Raw genomic sequence first — 16,214 nt, forward strand, 5'->3', positions numbered from 1 at the left:
AAATGTATACTCTTAACTTAGAATATTCCTAATTACTTCTAAAAAGTGCCCGACGATACATAGCATAGATTATAACTAGAAAAATCCACAACATACAACCAGGAGGTCATGGTTAATTAGATAATTCAATTTCATTTGTCATACAAGTGCTTAATGGCGGCTAAAATACAGTACCTTCCTTCAAAAGTAGTAATTCTACATAAACATTAGTAAATCGGCCAAAATTCACACATAGGCCTACCTGACATCTATACTGTCATTGTCCATGAAGAAAACTTAAAATGCCCCTTTTGCTTTTCAAATGTCACAGATCAAAAGGTACAATAAAACCTAAAACATTTTTCGCTAATGAAATTATTTTATCCATCATATTTCTCTTGATTTTCTCCATTAACTGTCCCCCTATAAAATAAATATGATTTGTGATATAAACCTATGTATTAACCTGTTTTCAGTTCACTAAATCTTCAAATGCCTAATTTGCCAGTTTACCTGTGCAAAAAAAAAAAAAAAAATGCTTGAATTGCACTTGCTAGGCTTTACCATGAGTTAGAAGAACGATGCATTTTCATGAAAAGAACAGACTATAATTTCATTTTTCACATGAATCTCAGATGTATTGCATTTTGTAATACCTGTATGTTTACTGTATGATTCTTTGAAGAAGAAGAACCAGTTAAATAACAGATTACATAGTACTTTTATAATGTAATAAGTTATAAGATATTGTTAGGAGGAAAACACAAGTCTCAAAGCTTACAGTAATACAACACAATGTTTTCTTTAACTAGAGACAGAGTACAGATCACCAGAACTGGCCTATAGACATTCAATTTAAGCTCCAATTAAATTAAAATAAAACACATTTCTATGAACATAAAATGATAAATACTTTAAAATCAGTTAACCAACCAACCAAAAAAGATACTTAAAATGTCCAGATTTAAATGAATTATATATTCATTATTTTAGGGTTATTTGCATTTTACAGTTTTTAAAGAAAATAATTGTTCTTCAAACACAGAACAGCACGGTGGTCCATTTCCTACAGTCTGTTAGTTTCAAAACACATCCTGTGATATTTTAGTGGCTTCCCTGTTGATGCTTGTCCTTTGCTACCGAACTGAGGTCAACTGATTTTTCTCACAGTAAGATTAAACGAAACCATTCAAAGATCAGTCCAGAAGGTCACAGATTTCCTGGGAACAGCAGTCTTTACTGCATTAGACAGCTGCTGCTTGGCAGGAAGTCTTGAACATAAGTGACCACCGCCTTGGAAAGATAAGTCATCGTACCATAGCTGCCGCTAGGAGCACTGTCATAAAAGAAGTTGCAGATTCCTGTGGCAGGATCTTTCTCCAAGAAATACTCATTGGCTCCGTTGGATCTCTGCAATAAAAACACATATGCAACAGTGACCTGATTGTGCAAAGCTGGAATCTAGACAAAAGAAGGCCACTTTGATGTAAGTGTGATACATCTAAAACATAAGAATTTTGATTTGTTTAACTTTTTTCATCAGTAAATAATTTCCATAATTCTATTTGTGTTATTTCACAGTTTTGATGACATTAAGAGGGACCCATTTTTCAAAGTCTTGATTTTGTTTTTGGGGACTTCCAGAATAGGTTTTCATGCTTGAATGTTAAAAAAAAAAAAAAAAACATATTTTTTCCACATAGTTTACATTGTTGCAGCCCCTCTCTTCCCAGTCTGTCAGTAATGCTCTGTTTAGTTCCTGTCTCTATGAAGCCCATCCTTCCGAAAAGCATGATTTACTCTGATCTGTTTGGCTGGACCGTGATTGGTCAACTGCTTTGAGTGTGTTTTCGGAAATGTCGCGCCCCTAAACATAACCGCAAGTTTCAACACACTACAAACGCAAATGAAACATTTGCATAAGCTTTGGGCGGGAATTATTTAAATGAGGAATATTGTGACGTGTACGCTCCCAGAAGAAAACTCAAGACTACAATCCTGGCGTTTGAGGGAGTTCAGCAACAGTGCGCACTGCTATAGAGAATAACAAACCATGTAGCATATAATGAGCATCTTATGATTACACATAACAGCATATAAAAAAAGTATGATGATACCTGATCCTGCTGAAAGAGATCATTGGCCATGTGGACAATGCGGTCGATGTGAATAATTCCTCCAATACTGGGAATCTCCATGTCGGCCACAAGCATCAGCACCATAATGGCCTCCACCAGCAGCTGTCTGTACTCAGGCTGTGGGACATGATTCAGTACAGACTCCACGTGCACTGCAAACTTAATCTCTCCCTCTGTCATCTACAATAATACACACAGACAACAGACAATGCACACATGGTTATGGGTATTTCAAGAAAAATTCCAGATTCGTGTTTCAATATAATATACTATAGCAATCTAAAATATAAAATAAATATATGAATACTGTTCAAAGGTTTGGGGTTGATTTGATTTTTTAAGTGTTTATGAAACAAGTCTCTTACGCTCAACCAAATCTGCATTTATTTGATAACGTAAAAACGGTAACATTATTGAACGGTAGTTAAGAGGCTCAGTGTGTATGTGTGTGCAGGCGTATGCACCTCACTGGTGGTGGAGGAAGGCAAGACGTATCCGGCAATAGAGAGGCCGTGACATTTCTGGAGAATCTTCCAAACTTTCTGGTAGAAGCCCATGGGCACCCTGTTTATGGCCCCGTCTAATCTGCGTCTCCTCAGCCACTGGCCCTGGCGCTCCTCCCACTGCAGGTGTGAGTCGGCTGTACCGGTCGGAGACAGGATCCCACTGGGAGTGGAAGGGCTGCTGCATCGCTACAGACACGCATACATTTCCATCATCAGTATATCAAAGATATGTACAAAGGCAGTGCTAACAATGAGGGGCGTCGGTTTAAAAGTGACAGCTCTTATGGTTTAGTAAGCAAGAACTAGGACAAATAGCTATAGCTAAGGATGTCATAATGTCAGCCCATGCTAGGTGAGTGAAATGACCACAACAAGACGAGACTGAATTGTGACACATATTACAAATGTTAAATGTCTGTTATGGCTGCAAGTTTGTCCCATTTCAACTCAGATAACTAATCTAAAAAACGTATCAAGAACCAATGAGTTGAATTAACCCCTACAAGATAAATTAATCTTTAATCTTTTAAACGGCCATTTATTATTTTATTTTTTTAAGCAAGAAAGAAAAGTATTTAACAATGGAGAGCGGGAGTTAACAGAGAGGTTTTTTTGTTTTTTAGGTTTTTTTTGAGTTACCGTGGAACGTGGGGATGTGAAATTACTGCTGATGGAATGACTGCTGGTAAAGATCTATGAGGATAAAAGCAGAACATACAAACATTTATAATGAACATAAGAATGGAAAGTATTTCAGACGAATGAACATTTGAGGCATCATACAGAGAGCCTTACAGTCAAAAAGATGCTTCAAGATGTGTATGATATGGGCAAACTGAACATTACTCAGAACTTTCATGGTTCGACAAATGTGCTGTGACATCTAGACAGAATGGTCTCTGCACACAAAAAAACTAATCTAAAGTATTTGCACAGCATGCCTGAAAAAAACAATTTTACAAACTCAACCCACGCTTATGGGTCTGGAGTCATCGAGCTGAAAACAAAATAATATAAATGTTATTGAATGTAAGTCAAGTATAGCGCTTTTCAAAATACACATCGTTTCAAAGCAGCTTTACAGAAAATGAGTCAACATTACAATTTATAGTGATCTGTTATCAGAGGGAACTGTCTAATGTTCACTAGTAAAGAAATCTATTTATAACATCTTAAATGGCAGGGTAAATATATCATAATTTATGAAACATTAAAACACTTGAGAAATTATTTCACTCAACCTGTTTGATTTCAGTCTTGAGTTTTCTGATGCCCGTTCGCTCTGTCTTGGTGGCCCCCGTGTGTCCGAGTTCATGGATGGAGATGGCAGGACTTGTAGCTGAAGACTGAATAGGACGCACTTTCACACGATACAGGGAAATCATTAAGGAACAGACCAGCAGAAATATTTGCTGGAGTAAATAGCATGAAAACTAAGGTTGAATAATACTCACTGCTCCTCTCTACACCAAACTCTTTCCCGCTCAGGATGTGGTGTAAGAGGTTCTTCATGTCAAATGGACTGAGGCTCATCAGGCTCTCTGACGCCTCCTCACCTGTAGAGGACAGATTCATTGCAGTGAATTTAAAGTAAGCGAATGAAAAGATTTGCATTGTCTGATTGGTTGTACCTGAGCAGTGTAGACTGCGTGCAAGTTCTGTAGCCATCACTTGCATGATGAGCCCGATGCGCAGACGCAACATATCTCCGAATAGAGATGGCTGAGAGCGCACATACATGGCCAGATACGCCATGATCTCCTGAATTCAGAAGTTTAATAAGTGAATTGAAAAAAAAAAAGCAACACTAATTCAGGGCTTAAGATTAGTGCTACCTGTGTGAGTACTGCAATGCTGATGTCTTGTCCACTGGCCTCATAGATCAGGCTAATCAGTTCCTCGGGAGGAAGAGGACTACAAATAAGAGAATTGGTTAAGTAATAAGATAATATTAAAACGATTTAAAAATCAACATTTATAATGACTATAGGCAACTAGTCACTCACACTGTGATGACCTTCTCTCTGGGCTCGGGAGGAAGACCCACTGTTAGCTGTTTATGATGGGAGATCAGATCTGTACAGGCCTGTGTGCATATAAACAAACAACAAAAAACTATTAGAGGTGAAATTGCTGGTCATGGTGGAAATAATGCCACTGAAGGTCAAACTGATTTAAATCATTTTTAAACTTTGTTAAGATTATTTTGTTTTTATTTATGTTTTATAAATCTAATAATTTATATTTTATGTATTTTCATAGTTTAGGATTCAAATTTGAGTCTGAAAAAGTAGTAAAAACACATGATGAATAAATGAGGGAAAAAGTTTCCAAGATAGTTTTAATGTGACATTCACTACTGTTCAAAATTTTGGAAAATGTTTTTAGAGCAAGAACAAAAATAATACTTTTATTCATCAAGGATGAGTTAAACTTATCTAAAGTTAAAGTAAAGACATTTATAATGTTAGAAAATATTCTATTTTAAATAAATGCTGTTCTTTTGAACTTACTATTCATCAAAGAATTTTGAAAAAAAATTGTACACAACTGTTTTCAACATTGATAATAATAATGAATGTTTCTTGAGCATCAAATCATCATATTAGAATGATTTCTGAAGGATCATGTGACACTGAAGACTGGAGTAATGATGCTGAAAATTCAGCTTTGATCACAGGAATAAATTACAGTTTAAAATATATTAAAATAGAAAACAGTCATTTTAAATTGTCATAATATTTCACAATATTACTGTTTTTTTTATTGTTTTTTATCAAATAAATGCAGCCTTGGTGAGCAGAAGATACTTCCTTTAAAAACATTAAAAAATCTTATTGACCCCAAACTTTTGAACGGTAATGTATATATTATTCTATATTATAAATCCCTCTCTCTCTCTCTCTCTCTCTCTTTCTCTCTCTCTCTCTCTCTCTCTCTCTCTCTCTCTCTCTCTATATATATATATATATATATATATATATATTTTTTTTTTTTTTTTTTTTTTTTTTTTTTACAAAACGTGAAACATAAAAGTGCCTGTAGTTGACAAAAATGCATTGATTAACATTGGGTCTCACTTCAGCAAGGACTTCCACCCTCTTCTTCAGGATGCCTGAGATGTAGCGGATGAGGCCCCATTCCTTACACGCTCCGGCCCGAACATAAAGCTCCTCGAGAAGAGAGCGAACCGACGCATCACCTTGTCCTGACAGATTTACCACCCAATCCGGACCCCTAAACATACACAAAGAGAATGATTTAATAACTGATTTCAATTAAAATGGCTGTGTTAAATGACAAAATATTAGAATGGATATGTACAGTTGATTTGTATGTATGGTCTTACTTCATAGCATAGAGGACATAGAGGATATCTGCCTGGTCCTGAAGAGTTGGACAATGCTTTAGCTGATTGACCAGATAGGCAAAGTCTGTGTTCCCATGAGAATCACGTGGCAAGTGCAGGTCAACGCTATCAGCCTAGAGTGTTTGCAGATAAAACCATATACACATCAAACCTATGTGTCATACAAGTGCATTTATTTAATTATCCTCACTTTATGCTTGCTAGAGAGTGGACTTGCCTTGGTGTGATGAGAAACATTGTGCTGAGCAACATCTAGCAGGTTCAGAGACTTCCTGTGTTTGCTCATGATAGGGGCAACAGGCAAATACATGGAAGGCTCTGAAAAACACATCATATAAGGAGATGGCTAGTCTTCCACTAAACGAAAGCATGTAATCAACAAGATCTTGAGGGCTTACTGGGCATGTTGTGGCCCTGAACCTGGGCCATGAAAGAAAGGATGTCCCTGGTGGTGTGTTCAGCACTGAAAACATGGTGCTGCCCCCTCTGGATGGGAGGTAGATGGCATTTTGTGGCAGTGCTGTGCAACAGATCTGTGAGATACTGGTCAAACATGTCTACTGAACCTCCTGCAAGAAATAAAAGATAAATAAATAAATTAAATACTAGAAAATAAATAAAATAAAATGTTAATTTAGGCATCACAACATTCTAATGTACAGTATGAAAAAGGAATATTCACTTTGAGATTTGCTATAGGTTACATTTATCAGTGTTAAATTATTAAATTATTGTTAAAAATATTTTTTGTGATTATCTATGTGAGCTTATAGGTAAAATGTAAAAATGAATGTTTTGAAATGCTCTAAAATCGGTGGATAACTGATATGCAGTATTATTTTAGTATTATTTATATACTATTTATTAATATTTTGAATCAATATTCATTTTAATCTAAATTGCTACAAAAAATATTTTGTTATGTGCTTTTGTCATTTTGATTAGTTTTTGTTTTTATTTTTCTATTTAGCTTTTAAGCTGTAGTTTTATTCCTTTTAGAACTTCAACTTATTTCAGTTCAAAGCAACAATTCAGATTTTTTATTTTTTAAGTTTAGTTCATTTATATTTTATTTTATTTCAGCTTTAATAGTTTTATTTAACAATGGAACCTTTTCACAGACTGAAATGACGCATTTCCACAGTTAGGAATTCAGCTTGCTTCGCTAGTATTTCTAATACAATGGTAAAGGTATGTATATATTTATGGGGGACAGATTCTTTACAAAGCAGCTGTGTGTGAGTCGGTAGGGATACCTGAGGGCCCAAAACTCTCTTCCTCTTCCTCCTCATCCTCCTCTAGCAGCTCCTCTTCAGAGTCCGCGTCCAAGAAGGTGAGTTGGGTGTGGAAGGAGGTGGTGAGGAACGAGGAGAGGTTTGCCATCTGTACCCTAAAGAGCACAGGGATTTGAAATGAACCGCATCTTTTCCGTAAACATCATACTATACAAATCTCTTTTTATTATTATTGTCACAAACTATCTGACCTTGCTCCCGCAAAGTAGCCATCTTGAAGCTTCCGCAAGGTGGACAGAATGCAGGGGTCAACACTGTCACCATCTTCAACTGACCCAATAATAGAAACAAAGAAACGGTTAATATTATTTTTTGCAGATTGTGACAATATGTTTTGAGGATACCAACAAGAAGTAGTTCTACCCAGCATGCTCTGTGTGATGGGGAACGTGAGGGTCGGTCTTCCAGTCATCCGCCAGCAGGAAGAGAGGTAAGCAAGCTCTGTCCGCAACATCTCTACAATCATCTGGTTATCCAAGGCCAAGTAGAAGTGATGCTGGTCAATGAACTATGAGAAAAAAAACAAAGTTGTATTGCTTTTATTAGACTTTATGACTGTGCAGTAGGTCTTCAACTAATAATAGATTTCCTGCCATGTGAGATAATTCGTATTTACCTGTGGAGTGAATGTGTAAGTACCATTTCTGATCACATAAAACTTTGAAGTTCCCAGGACACCGATGTGCCTGTATGGTCGCCCGCTCAGATTCAGTTTTTTATAGTTACCTATGCAACAGAGAAAGGAAATGGTTTTAATTTTATTTTGTATCCTAGAACCTTAAATACCTTCTTCTTAAAGCAATTCTACAGATGCAGCCGTTTATCTAGCTTTGTCCTGTTAGTCATGGTAGATCTGAACACTTACCCAGTTTCACATAAATGTGGCTCAGGATGCGAGCTGGCATGACCCGGATGGGCATAACCTCAGAGACAGTCTGAACCTCAATCCCATGATCCCTCAGAAGCTGCTGGATCTGCACTGACTCAGCAACTACACTCACTAAACAGAACAAATAGAGCTGCTAGCAAAAGGTCAATTTTCTCTGTTCAGTAAATTATAGCGTCAAGATTCTAGTAATGAACCGAATCTGCTTCAGCCCAAAGCAACCAGCTGGGTCATTCCTACAATGTGGCAGATTTTCATATCCCCTAATATAAAATATTAATAAAATATTAAACTCACACATTTTATAGATGGAAATCATATCATAAAGTTATAATATTATATCACAATCATTACATATTATATAGTTTATTATGTTATACATTTTTTACATGAAAAACTAAATGTTCGATGAATTCTCTGATGTGGTGTGATATTTGTTGTTTTGTCTCACTCAAACACAGTGATCATTGTTTCCTTTGTTAGATATCACAGAAATTGGTATGATAATATAATAATTTTAAAAGTTAATTCTCATTTGAGCTGTCACTCCCTTACTGAGCAACTTTTGCCCTTTATCTCTTTATTTCCTTTGTATCCTGTAGCACTTTATATCTTGTTGTAAGTGTTGTCCTGTTTATATCTAATTTTGTTGTAAAACTATTGTGTACGTACATAATTACATTTTCTAAAAAAATATATATGGCATATATTATTCCCCTAAATTACAGCCGTTTAAAAGGTAATAACAGGTATAAAACTTCTACACAATTTAAGAAACTGTACAAATTGCTCAGTGTCTTGATAAGTACTGCATAACTGTCAATATTCATCATAAAATAAGAAATAATATTCACAAACCTTGCACAACAACATCTGGCTTGAATTCTTTAGAAAATCGTCTATTAAGAGGATCAATCTCTCCAGGGGCCAGAAACCCCTGATAAAAAGAAATAATTTGTCAAATAATAGCAAAAGGAGCAGAATAGATAAAACATTAAGGATTGCACAAGAAACACTGACATTAATATCTAGTTCAGATGGCACAGACTGATAGATCCATTACATGTAATCTGCAAGTAATCACATCATTACCACATGGCAAGCTGATTGACCTTTGCTGGTTCTGCCGCCAAATAAGATTGCTTGCTCAACATTTAAATAGTCTGGTTTAGTGTTTGATGTAAGCTGGTCCTGCAGCACACTATCAGAGTTCCTCTGACACCCTCCACCTCCCCCAGCTCCACCTGTCTAGATCATGTCTATTGATGCAGGAACATCATATCTCACAGTACATGCTCACATCAGCGTGTCTGTGTATCTAATGGTAGTAGCAAGTCTGTTCTTGCTCTGCAGCAGCAGCATGCATAGCAGGTCTAGTCCACCGAGACCAAATATGAAGACTTCAGATGCAAAAGCCTCTAAGTGCCATCTGAAATTTTCTTCTAAAATTTGCATTTTTTTCAAGCTTGTATGTTTAAGTTCAGTAATTTCACTTTAATGACAATTAATAGGTCATTTTCATTGCCATTAAAGTGAAATAACTGAACATAAACATACAAGCTTGATAAAAATGATCATTCTAGAAGAAAATTTCAGATGGCACTTAGAGGCTTTTGCATCTGAAGTCTTCATATATTAACATTGCCATATTCATTTCCATGCCAAAACTACTCAGAGAGTTGTCATGACTGATATTTTGCATGTGTGAAAGGTAGTACTTCAACAGTTGACATGAGATCTCATACATTTTCAGATTACATATAACATGTTTAATATGAAAGCGGATCCTGTCAGTCCAGGCTTCAGTACCTCAACCAGCAGACTGCCCAGGATATACAGTGACTGGCCCCACATATGCGGGAGCTGTCCAGAGGCCACACGCTCCACAGAGTGAGGATTCCTATACTCCTCCTCAATCTGAACAGGAAACAAACACACAGATGAGCAACAGATTAAAACATTTTACCCAGAATTGTTTTATGTCACATTTACTGACCAGACTGCAAACACTCATTCCATTTGAATTACTTTTCAGATTTTAGGCACAAGTGCATCTTTACACAGTAAAAAATGAGTATTTTGACATAATACATATGTATGACAGCTCAGTATGATAAATGATCATTTGTTGCAGATGAAAATCAGACATTTATGAAATGTGCATGGTCCTGATATGAGTAATTAAACTAGTTCTAAATAGTTGAAACTCACTTTGTCAGCAGGTACAGCGTAGAGTTCAGGCACCAGACGAATCCCGTGTTTGCCCCTGATCAAAACTTCATCAAGAGCCTCTCTGTATTCCTGCACCTATGAGGAATGACACAATCATTACTACGCAGTAAGTGGCCATAATTCTCACTAAAGATGGTTTACAGGATAGCCTGTTCATACCTGTTCATGGTCCTCATTAAAGATGCCATCAAGAATAAGGTAAGTCCAAAACACTGGCCACTCACATTCAATGTTCTCAAAGAGCTTCAGCTCAGCTGGATCATAGTGAAGTCGAGTGGGGTCCTATCACAACCATAAAAATATAGAATGCATGCAGTCACATTAATAGAGAACTAGCCACAAAATACTTATTTTGTGTAAAATCTGCTTACCTCTTTCGGGGTCCTGTAACCATCTCGGATAAATCGGCAACAACCGTAACGTCCCTAAAATGATTAAAATATGCTTAAGCTTGTAATTAATAAATAGAAACCACAGTTGAAAACTACAGGGGGAATGGTGATGGAAAAAAATATGATATCATATTTCAAAGCTTTTGTGTTCCCTCGCAAAACTTTTGCATTCTCTCACGAAACGTCTGCATTCTTTCGCAAAAGTATTGCGATCCCCTGAGAAACTTTGCACTTGCTCGCAAAAGCAATGTTTCTCTGGGGAAAACAAACGTTTTGCAAACGAAAACAATCACATTGAAATAGAATTGTGGGTAATTCCATCTCAAGTGATCAAAAAAAAAAAAAAGGTTGCTTGATCATTTTTAATTTCCCCCTACCAGAAATAATCCATTTTAAAGAATTGCACTCTCTCACACATTCTCGCTCCCCAAAAGAAAAAAGAAAAAAATTAAGATACATTTCAAATTAACAGGTAAAATGTTCTGCATGTACACTATACTTACTAAGGTACCCCTCAGAAAAAACATAACAACATTTTCTTCGATACAAATGATCCATTATTAGATTTTATTAGACACTTAAGATGGATTGTCCCGCATAGACTTTTCCCTAACACCATAGTACCTGCAGCTTGGAGATGATTTCACCCTTGGTGATGTTGGCCAGATCTGCATCCTCCACTGCAAATGCAGGAAAAGAGATCACAGAGAGCAGACCAGCATCTATCTCTTTAGAGGTGGAAGCTCGAGGCAGCATGGAGCACAAGATAGACTAGAAACACAATGAGAAACAAGATGTTTGACTTATTGATTGGAAAAACATCATTTTAAATGTGAATCATTCTTAATAATAAACCTGGGCTGCATCTCCCAAAACCATCGTAAGCCTAAGTAGATCATAGAGACCATTAGGGCCGATGGCTTCTATGATCTACTTTGACATATGACACACTTGGGAGACGCAGCTCTGGTCTGTAAAATAAAAACTAATTAAGAAACAGGTACAAACTCTGATTAATTTACCTGACAGTGTTCTACTTCATCTGGGAGAACATGAATGACTGATTTTGGGCCTCCGTGAGCTCCAAACAAGTCAAGCTCATCAATGGCCTCCAAAGCTGCCTGAAAACATGAACAGCAAACTAATTCAAAATCAACTTCTGAATGAACATAGAGACTAAACGAGAACAGATGGCTCTCCTACCTTAGCCATTCCGACAGAGCTGCCGTTTAGTTCAGGAATTCCCTGATTGGTCTTGTCTCCTCTCTCCCACATCCCATAATCCTGCAGGGGAAAATGAACAGGGCTGTGATCCCAGTTCAGCTCTGGTATACAGTATAACCTCTTGTTAAACCAGTGAGAACTTACAGCCACTTTGTATGCTGCCTCGATGTAGAACACCAGGTTCTGGATAAACGCCACCTCGTCCAAGTTAGATATGATACGCAGACCTGCGATATGATTTCAACGACAATGAAAATGGTTGCTGAAAATTAGAAACTCTACAGCACAACACAACTGTCAAAGGCTAAATTTAAGACCCCATGGTAAATCAGCTTTGAGGCAAATCTATACAGAATCTGTGGACTATTTTCACATTTTCTGCCTTAGTTTTTAGGGGAAATCTGCAAAATTCTGTGCCAACTATGATTTCCAGCTGAAATGTACCAATGTACCAAAGTAATTAGTAAACAAAGGTGTGAAAGATGTGGAGAATTTGCGAATAATAGCTGTTTAAATTCTGCGTAGATTCCGTAGTTTTTGCACAAACAGATTTTTGAGAGCCTAGCTACAAGTACTCGTAAAAAAAAGAGTATTTTTAATATATACAATTTTTTTAATTATAGTGATTTTCTCAAGAACACGATTACTATACATATTTTTGTCCAATCAAATGTTCTCTAGAATGAAAATGCGAGTAAAGATGTATATGACATGCAAAAGCAAGTAGCAAATCCTTTGATACATCCCACCCTGGATTTCATGTTTCATTAGGAACACAGAAAAGAAAACTGTGCTGGTCAAGAAATTTCAATAGGTCTTTAAAGGCATAGTTCATCTAAAAATGAAAATGCTGTCATAATTTTCTCACTCATGTCGTTTCAAACCTCTTTGTCTAGAAGGAAGATATTTTGAGCAATACTGGAAAGTTGAAACCAAGCAGTTTTGGTGACTATTGAATTCCATTGTATGGACCAAAAACATTCAAAATCGTCTTTTGTGTTCCACAGATGATAGAAAGTCATAGAGGTTTGCAGTGACATGAGAGTGAGTAAATGTTTGAATGAATGAATGAATTTTAATTTTTGAGCGAAATTTCTTTTTAAGGATCAATTGTCGTTCTCACCTGAGGCGGTCATCTGAGCCAGGATGAGCAGGTACAGTGAGGTGGCATCGACCTGAAGGTGCCCCCACTGATCATCTCCAACCACTGTGGCACAGGTGGGTGTGTGATATTTGGCATGCAGGCAGTCCTTTGTGCTCTGTGTGTGTTTGAACTTCTCTACCTTTTCCACCTGCCGTAATATGCACGTGCTTAGCCAGGCCAGAGACGTGTGTGTTCATATGAGTGCAGAAAATCAATGAACTAATGTATAAAATAAAGAATAAAAACTAACTCAAATGAATGGGTTTAGAATAACAAATGAGTAAGACCACAGAGTTAAATGTCATACCTGTCTCATCATACACTGCAGCAACCCCTGCATTAGCTTAACCACACTCTGAAAAACATGTTTTATTAATAATGCAAGTAGTGACTTTATCTGGAAGGAATGAGCAGCACAATATTTTGAATACATTTATATTTACAAAAAATTGTAAGACATATATATATATATTAGGGCTGTCAAAAGATTAATCGCGATTAATCGCATCCAAAATAAAAGTTTGTATTTAATAATATATGTGTGTGTACTGTGTATAATTAAATTTGTATATATAAATACACACACATGCATGTATATATTTAAGAAAAATGTGTTATTTATATATAAAAAAAATTATATTTATATATAATATAAACTATATAAATATATATACAGTATATGTATGCAAATATTTCTTAAATATATACATGCATATATAAATAATCTTACTGACCCCAAACTTTTGAACATGAATCAATCATAATAAGATAATAAGAAGGTGTTACAGTCTTTGGTATGTACAGTCTAGTGGAAGCAATCATCCAACCACCTGTTTTACAGTAGTCAACGGCAATCTACTACTAACAATGCTGCAACAGGTGGTCATGTTTTGAAGTTCTAGTCACCTGCTCAAGCTCGTAGGCTTTGGCTTTGTCCTCATCGCGGTCTGCATTTTTGCGGTAAGCCATGCCAAGCCCCCACACTGCTAAGATGCTGTAAACATTATCTCGGACCCAGGCATCCTTCTGCTGCTCGCTAGCTGGCAGTAGACCTGTCACTGGATTCTGGAGAGGTCAAACCCATCTTTATTAGTTCACACCATATAATTTAAATATAAGTCTAATTTGTTATGCTAATTCTCAGAGCATTTATATATTTTATACATGGCAGTTTAAACAGTAGATGCCTGCTGTGAAAATGTTAAATCATATAGGCTAATAAATAATCAAACATAGTTATAGTGATCACTTATTGTTACTTATGCAGTTTCTTGTGTTGTGCATAAAGCATCAGCTCAGCTTTTAAAAGAATTCTAACATGCTACAGATAAAACAAAAAAATTCCCTCACTCACGAGTTATTTAAAGGTGACCTTTGTTCAAGCCTTATTTATTTTTAGATTCCTCCTGTCAGAATGGCCCCAATGGTACAGAAGAATCTCAACCACAAGAAACTAGAAATGACCGTGTTTTTATTTGAACTAGATTTTGATTCTCAAAAATTGTTTTACCAATCTTTTAATAATTCAGTTTTACATAATGGACAATATAGTTCAGAATGCAGTACTGCAGACCAGAATAGAATATAGAAGAATAGATCAGAATATATTCAATAATGTATAATAGGCCTATAGATTAGAACAGTAAAGTAAAATAAAATACATAAGTGCATAATATAGCAAAACAGAATATAGAACATAATATAGAACAAAACAGAATAGAATGTATAAAAAAAACAGAAAAGAATATAGAATAGAATAGCACGACATACAGTATAACAGTATAAAATACAGACTAGAATAGAATAGAATAGAATTCTCAAATCTTGTTTTGAACAAACCTGGTGACATAATATTGTTTCATGAACAAGTCTGGCAAATCCATCCAACCTCACTCCTGAATTACTGCGGCTCCTCATTCTGTCATCTGTTGTTGTTGTTGACAATTATGATCTATTTATGATCCTGACATGGAATTTCAGAAGATATCTTCCTGAATAACCTTCTGCTTCCCAGTCGATTACAGGAGGAGGAGAGCATGCAACCAGATCTTTACTGTATTAGTGATTCATGATTAGCCAAGACGTGTACGCAGTGTTGTCTATCCATTTACTCCATAATAAAAACGATTAAAATACACAGGCTCACCACACAAACAGTCTTTTCATAGTCATTAAACGCCCTTTTGCCATTTTAAGGATCTGTATTAAAGCTCTGCATGTTCGTTAAGTATTGCACATCCCGCATGAATGTTGACTGCAAACGGGAGCCCGCCCACATGATGACGTACGGCGGTTTGAGTGACAGGAAAACCGTGAAGTTTAATAATCCTTCGCCAGCATCCAGGGACGGACGGAAGAGATATTTTAAACAAACATTGCAATTCGTAGGAGTTTTCTAATCATCCACACCTATTCCTCTAGCTAAGCACTACCAAGACGTTAATTAAAATGTCATGTTTTAGGGTTTAAAATGGAAAATTCCGTTTAGGTTCTCCTTTTGACATTGACATTGGGCTCTGCCTACGGTATGCGCTCTGGACCAAACGCGATTTGTTTTCATGTAGAAGCTCGTCTTCTGATTGGTTCATGATGACCCGCGTCATAATCTGAAAACCGCGCCCACCGATGGGGGGAACAATCCAACCCTTTACATTTCTCTTTTACTGTACAGTCTATGACATTTCTGTACACCCTGTCAGCCACACAGCAGCTTTTATGCATTGTTCTGTCTTTTGTTAGAAGCAAGAAATGACAAGGAAGCAGCTTCACGCAATACAAAATGAATGGAGAGGGTTGGATTGCCCCCCCCCCCCCCCCCCCCGCGAACCGATATGGGCGTCGCCTAAATGCGCTCTTTCTCTATATTGAGTGCATTGACACTAAAAGCCAACAATAAATATTCTCTCTAGTTTTGCGAGGCCAGTGTGATGTTATCCTGCGCCATGTAAAAATATTTAGTGATTCAATCAAAATGGTTCAATTATATAAAAGTATATATACTTTTATCTTGACAACAAGTGTCATACATTTCAGGCCTGTACATTTTCT

General features: G+C 36.5%; 1 protein-coding gene across 2 annotated transcripts; it reads right to left on the reverse strand.

Annotated features, from left to right (window-relative positions):
• Positions 1–107: 107 nt before the first annotated feature.
• phka2 (phosphorylase kinase, alpha 2 (liver)) lies at positions 108–15,701 on the reverse strand. 2 transcript variants are annotated; one of them, XM_079857969.1, is made up of 31 exons: positions 15,006–15,701; positions 14,073–14,231; positions 13,474–13,521; positions 13,146–13,314; positions 12,167–12,249; positions 12,002–12,082; positions 11,821–11,919; positions 11,423–11,569; positions 10,778–10,831; positions 10,566–10,688; positions 10,386–10,481; positions 9,984–10,091; positions 9,033–9,111; positions 8,154–8,288; positions 7,905–8,014; positions 7,652–7,796; positions 7,480–7,558; positions 7,250–7,383; positions 6,392–6,562; positions 6,211–6,311; positions 5,973–6,106; positions 5,704–5,860; positions 4,630–4,709; positions 4,459–4,537; positions 4,255–4,384; positions 4,078–4,179; positions 3,865–3,983; positions 3,263–3,316; positions 2,582–2,809; positions 2,097–2,297; positions 108–1,389 (listed from the first exon to the last, which is right to left on the reverse strand). In XM_079857969.1, exons 1-31 carry the CDS (start codon positions 15,081–15,083, stop codon positions 1,216–1,218), a joined length of 3,657 nt encoding a protein of 1,218 aa, XP_079714095.1. In that variant the 5' UTR covers positions 15,084–15,701; the 3' UTR covers positions 108–1,215. The 2 variants fall into 2 exon arrangements, with proteins under 2 accessions (XP_079714095.1, XP_079714096.1); XM_079857970.1 differs by lacking the exon at positions 3,263–3,316 and adding an exon at positions 3,597–3,620 and having other exon boundaries at positions 114–1,389; positions 15,006–15,697.
• Positions 15,702–16,214: the final 513 nt, after the last annotated feature.

Source organism: Squalius cephalus, assembly GCF_949319135.1.
Source record: "Squalius cephalus genome assembly, chromosome: 22".
Lineage (NCBI taxonomy): Eukaryota > Metazoa > Chordata > Actinopteri > Cypriniformes > Leuciscidae > Squalius > Squalius cephalus.